This window comes from Carassius carassius, chromosome 4 (assembly GCF_963082965.1).
Source record: "Carassius carassius chromosome 4, fCarCar2.1, whole genome shotgun sequence".
Taxonomy (NCBI): Eukaryota; Metazoa; Chordata; class Actinopteri; order Cypriniformes; family Cyprinidae; genus Carassius; species Carassius carassius.
This window is the reverse complement of record NC_081758.1, coordinates 4858417-4880008: the sequence shown is the minus strand read 5'-3', so window position 1 is coordinate 4880008 and position 21592 is coordinate 4858417. Positions and strand designations below refer to the sequence as shown.

The 21592-nt window shown below is 39.0% G+C and overlaps 1 protein-coding gene across 1 annotated transcript in view; it reads left to right on the top strand.

Annotated features, from left to right (window-relative positions):
- LOC132132808 (BMP/retinoic acid-inducible neural-specific protein 1-like) overlaps positions 1 to 8480 on the top strand; it is a 193685-nt gene extending 185205 nt beyond the window's left edge. The window contains exon 8 of the mRNA XM_059545339.1: positions 7319 to 8480. Within this exon, the coding sequence (XP_059401322.1) occupies positions 7319 to 8459 (1141 nt within the window). The 3' untranslated portion in view covers positions 8460 to 8480. The remainder of the gene's footprint in view (positions 1 to 7318) is intronic.
- The last annotated feature ends 13112 nt before the right edge of the window (positions 8481 to 21592 follow it).

Below are 21592 nucleotides of genomic sequence, written 5' to 3'. Positions count from 1 at the left end.
TTGCTGGAAAGATGTCAAACTGCATTTGTGGCTGTATCTCTGCAAAGCTTTGACATATTTACACCAAACTTTGTAAGTGCCACTGTCACCTCACACTGACCAGGCCACATCATTTTGGTAACAGTGCCACCTATTGGTCAAGAGTGATAAACCCTTAATTGACCATTAGTTATGAAATTTCCAAAAATGCTAATCATTTTTGATTGCATTAGCCTATTATTATCAAACTAATACATACCAATTGTACCATTGTCGGCCAAACTTCCTGTCCGCCATTTTGTTTTTATGTTGAAAACCTACTTTTTCGAACTCCTCGACCGATCATCATCAGATGGTGCTGACAAAAAGTTATGGATTTTGTGTTGATAGACAAAACTATTTTTGTATAGCACCACAACAAATTTGAGGCATAATTGCAGATTATGTCTGAGGAAAAATATCTGAAAAGCTTTGGCATATTGACACCAAACATTGTTACCTCACACGGAACACACCACATCGATTTGATAACAGTGCCACCTATTGGTCAAAAGTTATAAGCCATTAAATCATATTACAAGAAGTTGTGTTCATAATGTATCTGCCATTTCCACTACAATCATTCTAAAACAGCTTTACTTACTCGTTGCAGTTGGTATGATGTTACATGTCATGATTAGCTCTTCATTTTGCCTAGTTAATGAGCTAACATTATCTAATAGAGATTCTAAAACTTTTTTTTTTTTTTCAGTGATTTACCAAACTTCAACATTAGATTACTAACCAAAATAGCATGTAGGTTCTGGCAAAATACTTTTTTTTTTTTTTTTTTGCTTTAATTTATTTAAAAATGCAATGCTCAAACAGAAGAATGACCAAGAGTGCTATCTTTTAACAATTGGTTGTGTAGCTCTAGTAACCTCTAGTAACCTCTAGTAATAGTGGCATATACTGTATGGTCTGTGAAAAGTTTAACCCATTTAACATTTGAGTGATTTTTCAAATTGCTCGATGTTTCTTCAGGACTGCATGTAGTGTAGTACGTCACTGGGAATTTGACTATTAAACAGTTTGATTCAAATTAAGTTATGAATAGTTCTGACATGTCCAGAAAAGAAATAAATAAATATTGGCAATTTTCTGCCAGGACATTATCAGTTTCTTTCTGACTGGGCCGAAATTAAAAAGTGCAATGGTCTATTAAAAAAGTCTCAGAAGCACTGCCTGAAACATAGACAAATACAGTTTTCTGTCCACTAGGAAACTTGACTTATCAAGCAGAGAATAATATGCACACTCAGGAAATGCAAATAATTCTTACACAAAAAAAAAAAACTGTTCATACAGCGGAGGAGAGCATCAACTGTCACTAATGTGGAAGTAGCTCAACCACGCTCCAGTGGCAGCTTTGACAAGGTCTGTGCTGAAGCGTTATCAAAGCAGAGCAGAGTCAGAGCTCTGTGGGGCTCACATCAAGGACGTTTAATGGCAATAGCACAGTGTGAGAGAGAGAGAGAGAGGGGTTGGGGGTGGCAAATACAATTCCAGGTAAGCACGGGAATGTTATCAGTTCTGCGTTGTTAAAAGTTGCTTGTGATTTTCAGGGCTAATTCGCTAAACACTGGACTTGACAGTTTAGTGTTGTTCTGCTGAGGATGAGAGAGTCTATTTCTGTTTATGTGCAACTTACTAGATTCATACTTCAAAAAGCAGCTAGTTTAACTGATAACAGTGCAAAAAATTATCATCCCATTTGAATAAACTAAGCAGCAGGGCTAACGATTCGTCACGTTAAACAATCTCTGGGGAAAAGCATAGAGTTTGAACACAGTGCCCATGGTTAAACACCTCATCTTCAGTTAACATGTCACATAGAAACATACTTATGCAGTTCAACTGAAAATGGTTAATGCATGCATTTCTATGGTAGTATCAAATATCAGTGCTCAAGTATACTTAAAAATGTCTATTCAGCTAACAAAGTATTGTTAAGGTCCAAATTAGTGTCTGTCTTCATTTCAGCCTGCAAAGCAACAAAATGTGATGCAACATGAAATGCAGGAAAAAATATTATGCTAAATTGTGTGCACGGTTTACTAATTCGTTCCCTTAAGGAACTAAATCGTGCACACGATCACTATTGCATTCCCTCGATTTACTATTCCGTTCACTCAATTTATAAATTGTGCACACGTTTTACGAATTCGTTCCCTCGATTTGCAAGGGAACGCAATAGTAAATTGAGGGAACGCAATAGTAAGCGTGTGCACGTTTTAGTACATTGAGGGAAAGAATTTGTAAATCGTGCAAACAATTTTTTTTTCTTGCTTGTCATGTGCGGGGCTCCTTATTAAACCTATACAATATACAGTTTATTAAAAGTTTAACATATATTTTTTTTTACTTATTTATTTATTTTAATTTTTTATGACACACACACACACACACACACATATATATATATATATATATATATATATATATATACATACATACATACATACACTGGGTATAGAAATGTGGCATCAGTATCTTTAAAGTGTGTCATGACTGCATATGGCCTTTTTTTAAAGGGTGGCTTTTTTCTTGAAGCCCTCCCATACAAGCCATTGTTGTTTATTCTGTGTGTGTGTGTGTATGTATGTATATATATATATATATATATATATATATATATATTTCTGAACAGTGCTTCACGTTGAAGCTCTTATTCTGTCCTTACTAATGCAAACGTTTCTAGTAGTGATCATTACAAACTTTCAGCTGTAAATAAACTTAAACATGTCAAAATTTTGCATCTGTAACTTGTAGGCTGAAAACTTGTTGGGAAGGTTGTTACTGTTATTGCTGCCAACCGCGGCTTTCTGAAAGACACGTCATTATATTCCACACATCTGTATGACAACCCACGAAACATATGCATTCAAAATATGAAACCTGTAACGAGTTCTGAAAATAGGCGATATTGCTGCACAACAGATATCAAGAATTAGAGGCATTTTAATGTATTATACAAATATGGACCCCAAAAATGTCTTACAATAACCATGATGTACAGTTCTTCCATCAAGGAAGATCATTAGCATAGCTTGTCGTATTTATATACAATTCATTTAATGAAGGCCACTTATGCAATCAGATTTTAGAGCTGAACGTGTTTGTTTTATTAGTGTCTGAGCTCAGATCAGCACTAAATAGTGGCATATACTGTATGAGCATTGTTGTTGTGTTAGCTGTGCTGTCACTCAGGATGTCTGTTCTGTCTCCACTGACCTGCTCTTTGGCCCGAAGGCCCTGATGAAGAAAGATGGCTACTCGCTTGAGGAAGAGTTTCCTGCTGACACTGAGCGGCTTCCCGTTGCTCATTATTAGCAGCAAACTGCCTACATCCGCCCCATAGACTCCAGAGATACAAGTTAACTAACTCCATTCTGCAGACACGCTGCTTCCAGTTTGATGGCACACCAATTATCTAGAGGAAGAAAACTTCATTTGGCTCCACACTTATTTGTGATAACTGCCAAGTTTCCGTCGGAAGTTCTTACTTAGGAGTTCGGAAGTCATAACTGTGAGACTTAATGTGCATTTAAGTGACCGGTTTCTCTCTTTTTTTCCCCCTCTTTTTTGTCAAACACATTTTTTTTTTCAGTGATGCATAAAAATGAAGAACAGATGATGGGTGCTTTGTTTAGAATTGATCTGGATATATTATTCTCGTGCAACCTAAAAGCTTGTCACCTCAAAATTCAGAGTACCTGGTATCTTCTGGTCAGCTTTTTTACTTATTGGTTTCAATGCTTTTTATTTTTTATCAACAATACAGAAAAATAAATAACTTAACACATTTAATTGGAAGTGTATATATATATATATATATATATATATATATATATATATATATATATATATATATATATATATATATAACTCTTGCATAGACAAAACATAAAAAAGGGCTCAAATAAAATGCACATTTCCCCACAGGTGAAATGGTTTAAAAGAGCGGTAAGTAGATTACGCTGCTGTTTCTATATTAAGGGAAAATCCATATATGCACCATGATAGTGAGATATTCCCTCTCGTCCGTTCTTGATGCAATAGTGCCGACGCACAAGGTCTATCCGTAGAACAGGGCAGAGGATCCAGAGCACAGCTTTAACCTCGTCTTTGCTCAATTATTGGCCTTTTGCAAATTGTGCAGTTTCTACTTTTAGGGAAGCGTCTCAAAGTCAGCTGCTGTTTATTCCTGGCTGAGAAAAAGCTGATGCAAGTTTTAGATGAATATTTTGGTATTATTGTTTGTTCACCCTGAGTATAGTCCAAGATCCTTAAAAATGTCCCGTTGGCTACAGTTCCTAATAAGATATCTTTTAAGGCCGTTTCCACTCTTGGTTCGATTGCTTGTTCGAAATCCAGCCTCTTTGTGCTCCCATACGTCGCTCTCCATACAGTTTGAAACCGTGTGTTTGTATCAACGGTGACAGTACTAGCATCAGCTATTTACCACTGTTATAACTCTGAAAGGATGACACCCCTCTCACTCTGTTATTAAACTGTTATATCCATTTGGATTTACCACCAAATCTCACAGAACAGCACTCTTCTTTTGGGATGCATCATGAGGCAAAAACAATGTGAGCTGTGCTTCAAAGGCAATATATTTCGAGCCAAGCAGCTATGTGCAATACACTATAGAAGTGGCGACTTGCTTTAATACCAACTGCAGTCCTTATTGGAGTTTACATTTCTCCCCAAACAGCGCACGTGCTTTTAATTTGAAAAATATATGAGAGCACAAAATAACTTTAGGAGTGCAGCGAGAAATGATAAAATGATCTGTTTTCCTTAATAAAGGGACAGGAGGATATATTTACAAGTGACATAATTTCATTTTTTTTATTGTAAGGACCAATTCGCAATATTAACTTGCATGCATATTACTAGCATATTATCTGTTTATTAGTGCTTATAAAGCACATATTAATTCCTTATTCTGCACTACTACTTACTCTCTGTTTTATTACTAGTTCCAGTTGTTCAATCAAACAGATGAGGGCTACCTGGTCTCAAGGCATACATGTACCTGGGTGCACTTTTTAGCGAGATACGAAATACGTACCAATTAATAGACATCACTGCAGTTGAATGGACAAACATGATCCTTTTATGATCCTATGACAATATAAATACATGTAAGTACATTAAGATCACTTTCAGCCAGCATAACAAAAATGTTTTTTTTAACCAAATCACCTACCCTGCCATTAAGGCAAGCACTGTCAAAATTCATCAACAGTGGGTCATTAGGAATCCCTTGATATTAATGCAGATTATTATATGGTTGTGAACTGCTCTGAAAGTGTCAGTATAAATAGGCTAAATATAAATATAATATAAATAGACTTTTTAAGGACAGCAGACACCTACTTTTTGTATTTTGCATGTCAATACATTTTACACATTGTACACATCTAGTTTTAGTCACAAATATGCTTGCTCACACTGTCAAGCCCTGTGAACTCCAAATTGCATTCATACAAATTAGACAAATCAAGCTTTGATCACAAACAGACTTGGGTCCAAAGACGCCAAATGATCTTATGTAAAACATAACCATGAATCACATGTATGCAGATCTTTTTGTTGCTGATAAATTGCTCTGACCAGAGCAAAAGCACAGCCGCCGCTGCAGTGACAGATAGAGCCATGCCTCAGGGATTTCTCTGCCATTTAATTACTGGATGCATCACAAAAGCCAGTGTGATATTCAATCATGCAACCATGCTGGCCATTTCTGTTTATGCAAAGCCCCAAAATTACGCTTACTGGATGCTTGTGATTAATAGACGTTTGTTGCTCGTTGTGAGCTTTACCTGATAAACCGTAGCTTTGATAATTTGCATTCAGAGGAGAGAAAACAAATCTGATTTACACCCACACAGAGGACAGACAGCACAGTTACATTAGTGCTTTTAGCATTTGGGTTCGTACATATGCTTTTTATAAATTTAAATGTTGTATATATATATATATATATATATATATATATATATATATATATATATATATTCCCTATATACAGGCTTCCCCCACACTCAGAACTGCTTACATCTACAGTCTGCTCGCTCTCCTCCATTATCCATTAGAAGAGAAATTGTGGTTATGTACGTCATGCAGTCTGTGCACCAGAGCGTTCTGATGCCACATTACAAACATGAGGATGTGAAAACAAGCAGCATTCTTCCCTGTCATCTCCATCTTATCCCCCAAGGCACACTCAAGTCAGCCACTTGTTATAGAAAAACAAATAATTGTGCAAAATAAAACCAGCAAGCCACTCTGAAATCCATATTGAGAAAAGCAGTTAGAGAATATAACATATGGGAGTCAGACTGCATAAAGCTTGCTTATTGCGAATGAATATGAAAAATACAATATTAAATGTCACAAATAAGTCAACTGTGTATGGCTCAAATCGAATGAGACTAATCTTAAGCTTTTATTGGTCAAGTAATCAGGAGTGAACTGAAAATCTAATAATGCCTGGCTAGGAATATTGCCTTTTTTATATAGATTGAATGCCATGTGCCGTTCTATTATGAGAGATGCTTTTAAATTTACAGTTTTATTTCACAATTGATAGCCTATGGAAACTGCATATAGTTCACAATAAGTGACTAAAGAAGGCTTTTACATTTCCATTGCACATCACGCTTCAGAAATGGTTGTATTTCAAATAGGAGAACTTTGATATGATTACTTAGGGTCTGATGAATCACACTTCCACTGGACAGCCAAGTTTTTAGTTATATGTACATCATCATCATTATTATTATTATTATTAAAATATTGGTAGAGAGAACAAAATATTATATTATCATATTATTATTTTAATCAATTACTATCATATGAATTTGCTTAATGTCTTTATGAACTGCACAGTTAACTGCAGCATTGCCTTTTTGTGTTTTCAACATCAAATGAAAGTCAGGCATATCATCTAGGAATATCTGATTCTGTTACACTCTGGGTTCATTAACATGTAATTGTAAGCAGTTTGTCTCCCAGAAATCAAAATTCAAGCGTTCAGTTCTCCCTTCATGAATCAGAGAAACTCCAAAGGCTTTCAGAATGACAAGGCTAAATTCCTGCGGGGAGAGAAAAGACTAGGTGTGCATTGGGAAAGTTTGACAGAATACATTTTCCATTTTAGTGATTAGACTGTAACAAACGTCAAGAGGCTGAGGCACTAGCTTTGTGCTTTTGGACTTAACGGTGCATTATTAATGGATCCTTCTACCCACCTGCTTTGACTGCACTGTTATCTGTCTTCTTTCAGATCGGTGCTACAGTGGCTGAACCGCGTGCAGTCATTCCTCTACTGCAACGAGAACGGCTTCTGGGGAACCTTCCTGGAGAGCCAGCGCACGTGCGTGTGCCACACAGGGGCCACCCTTTGCCAGCGGCCCATCCCTTGCGTGATCGGCGGCAACAACAGTTGTGCCATGTGTAGCCTGGCCAACATCTCGCAATGTGGCTCCTGCAACAAAGGCTACAAGCTGTACCGTGGACGCTGCGAGCCGCAGAACGTGGACTCAGAGCGCAGCGAGCAGTTCATCAGCTTCGAGACGGACCTCGACTTCCAGGACTTGGAGCTCAAGTACCTGCTGCAGAAGATGGACTCACGGCTGCACATCCACACTACCTTCATCAGCAACGAGGTGCGCTTGGAGACCTTCTTCGACCCACGGTGGCGCAAGCGAATGTCGCTGACACTCAAGAGCAACAAGAACCGCATGGACTACCTGCACATGGTCGTAGGCCTGTCCATGAAGATCTGCCAGATGCGCAACAGCAGTGTGGACCCCATGTTCTTCATTTACGTGAACCCGTTCAGTGGAAGCCACTCGGAGGGTTGGAGCATGCCGTTTGGCGAGCATGGATACCCGCGCTGGGAGAAGGTGCGACTGCAGAACTCGCAGTGCTTTAACTGGACCCTGCTGTTGGGAAACCGCTGGAAGACCTTCTTTGAGACGGTGCACATCTACCTGCGAAGCCGTGCTAAGGTGCCCACTGTCCTGCGGAACGACACGGGCCACGGCCCAGTGGACTTATCCGACCCCAACAAGAGGCAGATCTACATCAAGATCTCCGACATCCAAGTATTCGGCTATAGCCTGCGATTCAATGCTGACCTGCTGAGGAGCGCTGTGCAGCAGGTCAATCAGTCGTACACACAGGGGTCCCAGTTCTACTCATCCTCGTCCATCATGCTCCTGCTGCTGGACATACGAGAGAGAATTAACCGTCTGGCCCCTCCAGTGGCCCCTGGGAAGCCCCAGCTGGACCTGTTCTCCTGTATGCTGAAACATCGACTCAAGCTCAACAACAGTGAGATGATTCGCGTAAATCATGCCTTGGACATGTACAATACAGAAATCTTGAAACAATCAGACCATCTGACTACCAAACTCTGCTGAAAACACAATTAGAAAGAAGAAAACATTGTATTGAAGAAAAAAAGAAAAAAGAAAGATTCCTTTTTCATTTTCTTTCTCTCTTTGATTTGAAACCTTTTGGTTGTTTTTTTGATGTATTAACAACTTTATAAGTGTAATTGTTAAACAGAAACTAAAAATACAGAGATAAACCATTTTAGTTCACAAAAAAAAAAAAAAAAACTGTATCATATTTGTCCAAGCATGTCTGTCATTTCCTAAACGAAAAAAAAATATATAAGAGAAAATATCTCTATTATACTTATTAAATTCAACATCCAGTGACACAGAGGCCTTGATTTTACTTTGAGGGTACAAAGGTACATCTTAAACTGCCATTCTTTGCTGGTTAACACGTTTTTAGAGATGTATAACCACAACTATGTAAGGGCAGAACCAAAATACAGTAATTAATGTGAAACTCTACCATGTTGTTATCATGCATCTTTTAGAGGAGGTTTATACAGCATAAGGCTTCATTGACTGTACAGTGTCTTGTCCTTTCATATGACACCCCTCTAAGAGAGCTTGGCAGTGAGTTCAGGACGGACGTCCACCGTTTCTTGCTGGATGTCCAGTTTTCTCAATTGCCGTTAATTGCTGCCTGGCAGGTGAAATGAATCCTGTGTGGGCTCCCTCTGTTGTATTTTCAGATTCACGCTCTTGTTCTTCAGCAAGGTTGAGTCGCTTCGGTGCCTGAGTGCAGTATCTATGGTTGAACATAATCAATTCATGCTATTTCGTACTTCTTCGCATAATGTAGACATTGTGATTGCTGATGTGTCAAGCTTTTTTGCAGCACCGTGAACACAATTTGATCATTTCTAATTTCTTTAACGGTCAGCATAAAGCCATACATTTCTCAGAGGGATTAAAAAAAAAAAGAAGCTGGGCACATTTTTTGGAGAAATGTCCTATAAATTGCTTTTGTATTTTTGTTTTTCAGTCTTTTTCTAATGAAATATAGCACAGCGGTTAAAAAAAAAAAAGAGAAATTCATATATATGTACTGCGGGATTATGGCATGATATTGTAAAGCCATTGCATTTTCATTAGGAAGAGTGAATCCACAAGAACAGCATATTAAAGCTTCAAATATCTATGATGGTTTTAATCTCAAAATCTGCTTGTATACCAAATGTACACTTTACTTTTTATAAGATTTCATTTGGGTTTTATATTCCTTGATGCAATTCAGGTTTAACTTTTTGACATGTCGGCTGATTAATCTCTCTACTCTAAAATCTTAGCTGGGATGGGGATTTTGTTTAATATTTTTTTATTATTTTTTTCAGAAGAACATTCACTGGAGTTATTTCTAGAATAGGGAGAATGCCATTATTATTAGCATTGATTATTATCATTGCCATTATTATTCAATCTTATTAAGTGCCTGTTAGCTATCCCTTTAATGCTTTTCCTTCACGTTTTCTTGTTTTTTTTTTTTTTGGTTTGTTAAACAGAAGACCCCATCTAAATCTAAACACATGCCACTTGACTCATGGGAACAGGGCCAAAAGCTTTCTTGCTGTACTCTGCATGAACTGAAAATAACCACTCGAGAGTGAGATGAGGCTTAACTTGGTTAATGAATTAGAGTAAAATTTGTATTATAAGTGTAAATACCTATTTTGTCTTGATATAGCCATGGAATCAAAAGCTTTTCTTAGATTACAGCAAATGAACCGCAGCCCATTAAACGTGACACAACCCCACCTCGAGCACAAGTACTGTATATATGACACAAAATCATTTGCGCTCATCTGGAGAAACATCACCAGCTGAAATGGATCTTGTCCAAGCTAAATCTGTTTATGGTCTACACTAACACATGCTTACAGCCATCCATACACTTCTGTTATAGAAACCATGTACGACACACTATCACACGATAGAACGTTCACTGGGTTGAGAAACTGCTTTCAAGTACTTTATGTAATTTCTGCTGTTCTGTTGAAATAACTATATCAGCTTTCTTCAAAATGAATGTTTCAAATAATATTCTATTTCTCATTAAAATGCTATATTTAATAAGAAGACCAATGCTTGTTTGTACCGCACAAAGTCAGCAGCAATCACACAGCAATCAAGGGGTTTATGGTTTCATACCTATTCAGTTCCAGTATTTTTGAATCTCAGTCTGTTTGTTGTAAGAGTGGTCGCCGAGCAGACTCTAGTCGTTTTCAAGACTAACAGGTAAGGATGCAGCAGAAACATGCTGCGGCTGGACCTGAGGGAGCATGGGTTAAGTGTCCTGCTCAAGGACACAATACTTGTCAGAGCCATTCGAGTTTACAGGATGAATCTTCCAGGATGAAAGTAACATTTCTGGGGTCAGAACTCAAACATAATACACCTAAATACTTCTGAAGAACCCCGGTGAGACTAAGAGTTTCTGTCACTGTATCACACCACGGGGCAAAACTAATCCTGCTTTCCAATGATATGCCTGAGAAATCTATGAAATAGATGTTATCTTAGAAAAAGCAAATTATTAAGATTTACAGAGATGGGCAAAATAACAGATGCACCTTAGTGAGTTATTAAATGTCTTGATCAAACTTGGGTAGTAAAAATAAAACATCCTGAATGGGTTTCAGCAGTATTGTGGTGTGGCCATTACACCAACCTTGGCTCAGTCAGAAAATGTGCCTGTACTGTGATATACCTACACATACAATTCAGTGCACTTTCCAGCTATAATGAACGCTAGAGGCGGTAAAACACCAACAACTTTTATGCCCTTTTATTTCAAATTATGATTATAGTAACCAAGTATCAATTCATAAAGATTTATTTTCATGTGTGTCATATTTAGATTTTAAAACGGCTTTAATCAAGGTTCAAAATCTGAGCACACAGTGTAGTTTATGTGTGTCATTCACTAACAGTAGGTTTTTACATAATCTGATAACTACAGGTGCTTCTCAAAAAATTAGAATGTCGTGGTAAAGCTAATTTATTTCAGTAATTCATCTCAAATTGTGAAAATTGTGTATTAAATAAATTCAATGCACACATTCTGAAGTAGTTTAATTCTTTGGTTATTTTAATTGTGATGATTTTGGCTCACATTTAACAAAAACACATCAATTCACAGTCTCAACAAATAAGAATACTTCATAAGACCAAAAAATAAAAATATATACAAAAAAATTACCTTTTTAGTGAATTGTAGGCCTTCCGGAAAGTATGTTCATTCACTGTACATGTATTCAGTACTTGGTAGGGGTTCCTTTTGCTTTAATTTCTGCCTCAATTCAGTGTGGCATGGAGGTGATCAGTTTCTGGCACTGCTGAGGTAGAGAGCCCAAATTTCTTTGACAGTGGCCTTCAGCTCATCTGCATTGTTTGGTCTCTTGTTTCTCATTTTCCTCTTGACAATACTCCATAGATTCTCTGTGGGGTTCAGGTCTGGTGAGTTTGCTGGCCAGTCAAGCACACCAACACCATGGTAATTTAACCAACTTTTGGTGCTTTTGGCAGTGTGGGCAGGTGCCAAATCCTGCTGAAAAATGAAATCAGCATCTACAAAAAGCTGGTCATGAGAACGAAGCAGAAGCATGTGCTCCAAAATTTCTTGGTAAATGGGTGCAGTGACATTGGTTTAAAAAAAAAAAAAAACACAATGGACCAAAACTGGTGTTTTTTTTTTTTTTTTTTTAAATGTGAGCCAAAATCATCACAATTAAAAGAACCAAAGACTTCTACTACTTCAGACTGTGCACTGAATTTATTTAATACACAAGTTTCACAATTTGAGTTGAATTAAGTAGTACTTTTCGTATGAATAGCATTATACCAATTTAAAGAAAATCACTTCTTATTTTCTTTTCTTTCCTTTTCTTTTTTAAATCACTATAAGCAAAAATAATGGTGATGGTTCCCTTAGCAAACACCACCAATTATAAAGTGCTCCTTAACTTGTAAAGAATTCTTTAAGGACTGCATAGTGAACTCATAGGACACAAAGAAATGGATGCACACATTCGTCACAAGCACTCAACGTCAAAAAAAATAACCCCACATAACAGAAATAAGCCCCCCCCCCCCCCCCCCCCCCCAAGGTCTAGTAAACCACCCTCTTCCCCTGCCCAGCCCAGTGTTGATGTGTGCTCGGTAAACTGCAGAATTTGTGGTACTGTCCTTCTAGTGGCACCCCATTAAATGAAATGCTGATTAATGCTGTAGCATGGAGCAGCTAATGAGGCGAATGAGTCTTTGTGTATGGGCTAGCCCACTGCTACACCCCACCCAAACCACGAGTGCTCTGCCAGGATATAATTACATTGTCCTAATAAATCACCATGCTTTGTGCTTAATGTATCGTAAGTTCATTGCTAATATTGCGAGAACAATTGATATGGAGATCCACCCGACCGTCAACGCCAATTGACTTGTTCAAAGGGTACATGAACTTCAAGCTATATGGTAACTGTCCTTTTTTTAAAAGCACTTTTATGTGTACATAGCAAATTAACTGCAGTGATTTCTGGTGCAGTTTTATACTTGTCAAGAAAATCTCTACCGAAATTAGGAATAGGCATATTGCCTGACCACTGAATCAAATTCTAATATCCATCTCTGCCATTTAATACTCTGATCTCATTAATTTACTTAATGAAATCATCCAAGATATTAAATTGCTGAAAATATTTTAGTTCAGTAAATATTGTATTCAGTAAATCATATCTCAGTATTAGTGTTACAATTAAGGGTGTGTGTTAAACGAAAGACTAAAGAGCTGGAGGAGGATGGTGATCAAAATGAGGAGTTTACTAGAAAACGAAGGAGAATAACAGACAATATACTATATTACACAAACTTCAGGTTACAATACAATACACATTCACATTCACATTCAAGTTAGGTTACAATACAATCACGGACAAGGAGGAACTAAACAGACAGGGTATTTAAGCACACAGGTGACGGGGGAACTGGAGACAGGTGGGGATCAATCAATTAACAAAACAAGAAAAGGAAGATGACCAAATAAAGAAACAGAAAGTTCATAAACGTAACAGTTCGCCCCCTCTCGGAACGGTGCGTCCTCGCACCGCAAGAGGAATACCAGTGGAGGGAGGGTGGAGGTTCTGGAGGCGGGCGAGGAGCAGGCAAGGAGCAGGTGAAGAGAGATCATGGAGGTAGGGACCAGGGCGGAGTGGATGGAGGGAGGAGCCAGGGAGGAGCCTGGAGCAGGAGGAGCCAGATGGTCCTCCAGAGACCAGCCAGGACGGAGATCCACGGTGGAGTCGACGGCGGGAGGAGCCATAGTGGAGAATGGGCCGACGACACCAGGGGGCCGACAACCGGAGACTGCACCGGTGGGTGAGGAGCCCAAGATGGAGCAGCCCAGCCGCAGAGCCAGGGTGACGTCGAGGATCCGGAGGGCCTAGGTGGACCAGAAGGCTCAGGCGACCAAGGCGGAGGCGGGGTCCTGGAAAAACGCTGTGGAGCCGGAGTGACAGAGGATGGAGGTGGAACCAGAGGGAAGGAGGAGCCTGACAGAGCCGGAGGGATGGAGTGAACAGTCATTGGAGAATGGAGTCCCGAGGCGGCGGATGGTCTACGACTGACCAAGGTGGAGCCGGAGGGACGAGGGAGCCCGGTGGAGCAGGTGGGATGCCAGGCCACGGTGGAGACGAGGGAGCTAAGAGCCAAGGCGGAGCCGCTGGGTCGAAGGACCGAGGAGGAGTCCAGGGCTCGGAGGCTGGAGGCGGAGACAGGGCCTTAACACGCCAAGGCGGAGCTGGAGACTGGCAGTCCAGCGGCGAACCATCGCACCCAGATGGCGCGGACTGAGGGTGAGCTGCGGGACACACTGGCACCAGCAGGGATGATGTCGAGGAACTGGCTGGTCTAGGAGGAGGAGAGAGAGGAAGGATGGGAGGAAACACAGGAGGATCAGGGCTGGACGGAACCAGCGGAAGTGAAGCAGGGGAACTGGCAGGTCTAGGAGGAGGTGGGAGAGGGAGGCAAAATTCATAGCTGGGAGGGACCAGCGGAGAAACAGAAAATTCAGGGCTGGGCGGAACCAGTGGAGAAACAGAAAATTCAGGGCTGGGCGGAACCAGCGGAGAAACAGAGAATTCAGGACTGGAATGAACCAGCGGAGAAACAGAAAATTTAGGACTGGATAGAACCAGCGGAGAAACAGAAAGCTCAGGGCTGGGTGGAACCAGCGGAGAAAAAGAAAATTCAGGCCTGGGCAGAACCAGCGAAAATGGAGCAGAGGAACTGACTGGAGGAGGTGGGAGTGGGAGACTGAGAGGGTATACAGGGGGAACAGGGCTAGACGGAACCAGCGAAGGTCCATGAAGATCCATTTTTCTCCAGCACCCACTCCACGAAAGCGACGAAATCCTCTCGGGGACCGTTTGCTGGTAGGCGTGCCTTGCACCGCTCGCTCAGGCCGGTGTAGTAGAAGTTGTAGAGCGAGCGGTCGGGAAAGTGGGTAAGGCACGCCAGATCGAGATCGAGTCCCTGGTATGGTCCTCCAGCGAACGGTCCAGTTGCTCCAGGCATAGGAGACGGACTGCTGGAATGGCCATTCCGGGAGAGGGAAGAAAACAAACGAAAAAGAAAGAAAAACGCCGCTAACTAAACTGTTAAGGTCGGTGATACTGTTACAATTTAGGGGGTGTGTTAAACGAAAGACTAAAGAGCTGGAGGAGGATGGTGATCAAAATGAGGAGTTTACTGGAAAACGAAGGTGAATAACAGACAATATACTATATTACACAAACTTCAGGTTACAATACAATACAATACACATTCACATTCAAGTTAGGTTACAATACAATCACGGACGAGGAGGAACTAAACAGACAGGGTATGTAAGCACACAGGTGATGAGGGAACTGGAGACAGGTTGGGATCAATCAATTAACAAAACAAGAAAAGGAAGATGACCAAATAAGGAAACAGAAAGTTCATAAACGTAACAATTAGCAGTTATGTGCATTATTCTCACACTTAATACAATTTTGCTGTTTGTGTAGGAAAGAACCTGCAGTGTTGTGTAAGTTGTCACATATGCATGCATTTAAGACCTGTGAAGATGCAATCATGTCAGCAATGCTTAATCAGATCTTGTGGTGTTAGGGTCAGTTTTAATAAAATGTAATTATCTTTGAAGTTTGTACAAAAAATTTAACATCATTTTACTCTTAACAGTAAATTAATGCACAAGTTTACAGAAGTTGGCTGGCAATTTAGTTCAGAATGGTGCACTCTCATAAATAATGGAACAAAATCTGTCACTGGGGCAGTACCTTTTTAAAAGGTAGACCTATGTACCTGTATTGGGGCTGTATTGGTACCTTAAAGGCACAGTAACTAAAGTGTATATATTAGTCCCTAAAAGGTACCATAGTGTATTTTTCAGAACCTTTGACAACTTTAAAACACTTTTTTTTTCTCCTGAAGGTGTGCAACTAAATTACATTTTATAAGATATCAATCTGGGTATATTTTGTTTTTGGTTTTATGGTGGTCTAGACCAAAGGTCACCAATTAGCATGGTCCAGATCCTGACCCATTGACTGGCTTCACGCGGCCTGCAAACAATTTCTCACAAAGCTGTTTATCATGACAACAGAGACACTGCGTCTACACTAAAAGTGAATAGAGTACCATGACATGACATAACTAGATCACTCCTATTAAAAAAAATAGAGCTGTCAAAGCTGTCAGCACCCACTTGATAAAACAATGGCAGATAGCCTGTTTATGTATTTGATGCACTACACAGACTATAGCTACAGACACTTTTGATTCCTCATATGACTGAAATGAAATATATTAGTGTAAAAGTGTACTAATCATTTCATAAATTGTCTGATGTAGCTTGATGCTAACGTTAGCTCTAATGCTACTAATAGCAGGTGCATTTCTTCTTCGTAATGCATTTCTGTCACAATAATTCACGTAAGGTCGTAAGAAAATGTTTTGTTGTATTTTTATAGTAAGACTTTTGATAATTAAGGGCTAAATGCATACTGAGACTGAAGTGAGATCGCTGCTTTGTTGCTTTGTAAACATTGAGATTCCACAAAAAAAGGCTGATAAAGTTGGAATAAAAACAAAAGAATAATGATAAAAGAATAATGCGGATAATGTGTCATACCTGGCGGAGGTGGGAAAGACTCGTTTCGTGAGAACAATAGATTGTGAATCGGGGAGTTTTCAAAGTGTCAGCTTTGTGAACAAATGTTGATTATGTATCTAGTCAGAAAGAATCATGAGCAGAAACATTTTTATTTTGGGCAGAGGTGGAAAGAGTACAAAAATATTCTACTCAAGTAAAAGTACCATTACATTAATGAAATTTTACTTAAGTACAAGTAAAAGTACCAGTCTAAAAATCTACTCAAGTAAAAGTAAAAAGTAGCTCATTTAAAATTTACTCAGAGTAAAAATTACTTAGTTACATTTTAACAGTGGGAGGGAGTCAAAATGGGACAGGCCAAGAGTGTCAAACTCTTGTTTGACAGTCCTGCACAGTTTAGATATAACCCTAATTAAACACACCTGATCCAGCTAATGTAATCATTTAGGTTTATTTGAAAACTACATGATATGTGTGCTGGAGCAGGGTTAGGGCTATGGCCCTCCAGGAACTGAGTTTGACACCCCTGGGATAGGCCTATTAATCTCAAACTAGTAGTTTTTAATTAAAGGAATCAGTTATTTAGAATAATAAAACATTTGGGCTGTTACCAGGCAAATCAGTATCAACAAACTCATCTTTTAATGCAGAGGAAATGCAAAAGCTTCATCGGACGTGGAATTTAGATGTATTTACACACTGTTTAGTGCAGGACAAGAATGCATTTAACCTGCAGTTACAAATGCATGAATAATGTTTTGATATGCCAGACATAAAATGTTGAATACTCATTTGAAATTATAAAAACTTAATTATAAAAAAAAAAAAAATCAAAAGATACTTTAAATGTGAAATTAAAATGGCCAGTATGTGTCAGCAAGTCACTGTTAATAAGTGAGTCATTGCGATTGAACCAAATCATTTAAACGGTTGATTCATTCAGAAACGAAACACTGTCATGTTGCTCAGAGACGCAAAACTGTGCTTTGGTGGCTGTGTTTGAAATCAATTTTTGTTGTAGAAATAGAGCAAAAACAGGCAATATGATGTCTAAAACGCAAGTCTCTTAGTTTACTGTCCTGTTGTAAAAAAAAAAATATATATATATATATATATATATATATATATATATATATATATATCTATCAGTGGCGGCTGCTGGTCTTTCAAAGAGGGGAGGCTCATTTTCGGCCTACATTATAAGCCTCTGATGGTCTTCATTTGTAGTGACACTCGGGGTCTTTTTGACCCCAATAACATTTTTTTTGTAATAGTAAAATATTTAAATTTTTTACAAATATAATTTTACTCTGTTCATTTATGTTTTTACTAAACTTTGTACAGTTTTTGGAGGATTTAAATCTTTTAAATTTCTATAAATAAATAAATATTTATTTAAATAGGCTTTTTTTTTTACAAAAAAAGAAAAAAGCATTTCAGGTAAAATTCACTTCATAAAAGACTCAGATTTCTGACTTTCATACATGGGGATACCATGGATAATTTTATAAGGTTTAATGTAAGATTTTTGCCCATTTTTGGGGAAATTCAGTTTAAAAATTGTAATAAATCACTTTAACCACTAGATGGCTATAGTGTGTGTGTGTGTGTTTCAATCTGTCTTAGTTACCAATTTAATTTTGTGGTGGTTCTGCATTTTACAAATATCAAGAAATATTGCCGCAGTTTGTCTTTCGAATACACTTGAGAAATTCGCAATCATGGGACTGAGCGTGAAACAGCTTCACCGACTTCTTATGGTGCAGACCACTGTCAGTCAAAAGGAGATCGACAGATCGTCCAATCATCACGCGGAAGCCCGGAGTCCGGGCCAGCCCACTCCTCATTCACCTCCAGAGACGCTGAGCGTCCGTAGGCGGGACATAATCGCAGCATTTATCCAATGACCGTCTAGCTTCGGAGCACTGAAAAAAACTGTTCAAAGCAGCCCCATCGAAGTCAATGGACGCTCGGCTTCAACAGGGAAATGCACTGTGACGCTACGGGAATGTATGAGAAGAAAATCGAGTCAGCCGACATGTAGCTGATTAACACAATACATAATACACAATAGTACATAATTGACCGTTGTTTTTTTTTACATTAGAGGGGAAGCTGAGCTTCACTTGCAGTCTTAAAGAAATCCCCACTGATCTATCTATATATATATATATATATATATATGTGTGTGTGTGTGTGTGTGTGTGTGATTATGATTTTTAGAGGAAAAGACAGCATTCTTTGTGTGATTTTGATTCTAAATGATTTTGATTGATTTCATTCTAAATGCATTTCAACAGTCTGAATCACACAGTGAAAGAACACTCTAAATGCGCGCGTACATCATTAAAACAACAATTATGATATTATCGCAGACGACTTTTTGGCTAATTTGTGCAAAACCTCTTGCTAAAATGTCAACGCTTCATTTTAACCACCAATGCAATGACGCAATTATTTAGCTCACCTCTATATGCTTACGAAGGGTTGATGTCTTGTCGAGATTTTATAAGCTGCTAGTTTGGTCTCCCTAGGCAAGCTAAGCATACACAGCATAATAGAGTATAAATATGGGCAGGGGTTCACTTCATTTCCTTCGAGTTAAACTTCAGAATATGACGGGGTTTCGTTTTCAGCGGTGTCTACACCACTAACGCCTTTTTTGTCCGTCTGCATCTTTCTTGTGATTTTAGCGCCAGTTTGCCCTCCTGCCCATTATTTACTGACGTAGCTTCCCGGGAGCGATTTTTTTTTTACTCAGTAATTAATGTGTTTTAAAATGTAGCGAAGTACAATACTTCAAACAAAATATACTTAAGTAAAAGTAAAATTACAGATTAAAAAAATTACTTAAAAAAGTAGAAGTACACAAAAAAGCTACTCAATTACAGTAACGCGAGTAAATGTAATTCGTTACTTACCACCTCTGATTTTGGGTATGTCATTTCTGTCTCCATGCCAAAAAAAACGGGGGTGACTGGTAAGGGGATATATATATATATATATATATATACATCTCCTGTTTCCAAAATGCATCACAAAGTGCTTGAAAAAGCTGTAAACTAATTCCACATTGCACAAGGTGCAAACAACTTTACGCCTGTTTCACACATACTCCGTGTGCAGTGCGTATGCGTTGCATATTTTTTTACGCACCCATGTTAACGGATTCCAGTTGCGTTCCAGGAGTGTTGCGTCTGTCCTGTGTGAAAGCACATCGAGTCCATGCTGCACCACATACGTAACGCACACGGACTGCATACGCACTGCAGACGGAGTATGTGTGAAACAGGCGTGAGCAGGGCCGTAGCTGGGGTCAGCAGGGCCCCGGTGAAGGTTGTACCAGTGGGCCCTGTTTGAAATTGTTTAATTTGTATGTTCGTTTATTTTTATTTATTTGTGCTATTTACACAATGTTTAAGTTTTTTTTTTCAAGTTTGTAGGTGTCAAGGTACAGAAACCAAATAATTACATGTAAAATAGCACTGGATAGTCTTCAATGTAAAAATGAAATATACAATCAAACCTACAATTATTCAGACACCTTCAACATTTCTCACATTATTTCAGTTTTGCTATATATATATCAAAAATTATATCTGGTGTCTGAATAATTTTTGGTTTGACTGTTAAAACTACAAAGAAATTCAGTCAAGAGCAGTGAGTGATTTTCTTTCATTTTCTTGGATTAACATTACAGCAGCCAGTAGCTAAATTAGGCGCGGTCACTTTAAGAGACGATGAACGCATCCCATTTTTTTCCTCAACTGTTCACTTTCACTTAAGAAATAACTGACAGTTTTTTCGAGCATAATTTCCAAGGTGGATATTTTGACATATTTTGTATGTATTTCTCTGCACAAGAGCAAAAATAAGCAAATTCTATGCTCAAGTTTTTTCAGACGCCTTTCTCTGCGTGAGCCCTGAACACCAGAACACCGCGGTGCTGAATTGGGCTCTTTCACATCTTTTTGTTTGTTCAAACTGCGATTTGTATTTGTTCGTTCAAGTGCAGGAGGGACTTCGAGGAGAACTTCGCAGAAGAGAGCTCGGTTCAGTGTCGCTGTCCGTGATACGCGGCTCTCGATCTCTCTCGTGCGCACCGAACACAGTGTGCGAGTAACCAGCTTCTCTGTTCAGCTTTTCCGCGTCTTGTTTTTGGATGCTTTAATGTTTAAATCAACAAGCGGTAAGGCTTAAAAACACGTGAAAAAGATAAGCTTTCGTGACGATGCGCAGCAGTGGCCCTGTCAACTGTCCTGAGCATCTTTTTAGGCTGGCCTTAGCCAGTCGGTTATATAAAATATCAAGGTGAAAGTCATCATAGCTTGCTTAGTATAGACCCAGCTCCCAACCCAACTTTGAGAATAGATTAACGGCGATATTTTTTATCGCCTGATAAGAGTCTCACGTTAACGCAGCACGTTAACGCCGATAACGGCCCACCACTAATATATATATATATATTAGTGTTATTTGCAAAGAATTGATTTGTTGCATATTATTTTACAGTTCCCTTTCAGTCAGTCACGTTCAACGTTAAGTCAGTGACTGATCAATTGGGTTCCCCGCTAGGGAGACCAATCACCTTCGAGTGTTTACATTACATTACATTTACATTTATTCATTTAGCAGACGCTTTTATCCAAAGCGACTTACAATTGCTATATATGTCAGAGGTCGCACGCCTCTGGAGCAACTAGGGGTTAAGTGTCTTGCTCAGGGACACATTGGTGTCTCACAGTGGATTCGAACCCGGGTCTCTCACGCCAAAGACGTGTGTCTTATCCACTGCGCCAACACCACCCAACTTGTTTACTAAACAAGCCAATAAGTGTTGGCAATGGATCTTTGCGGAGAGCGCATGTAGTCACACATTCAGCTTTTCGCTTCATTGCCAAACATTTCAGCTGGTCTGGTTACTGAACAGAGTGTTTACAATAAAATATTCTAACAGTGTTGATGTTATGGCACGACAGCGGGGGTTGCTGGTCCAGTGCTG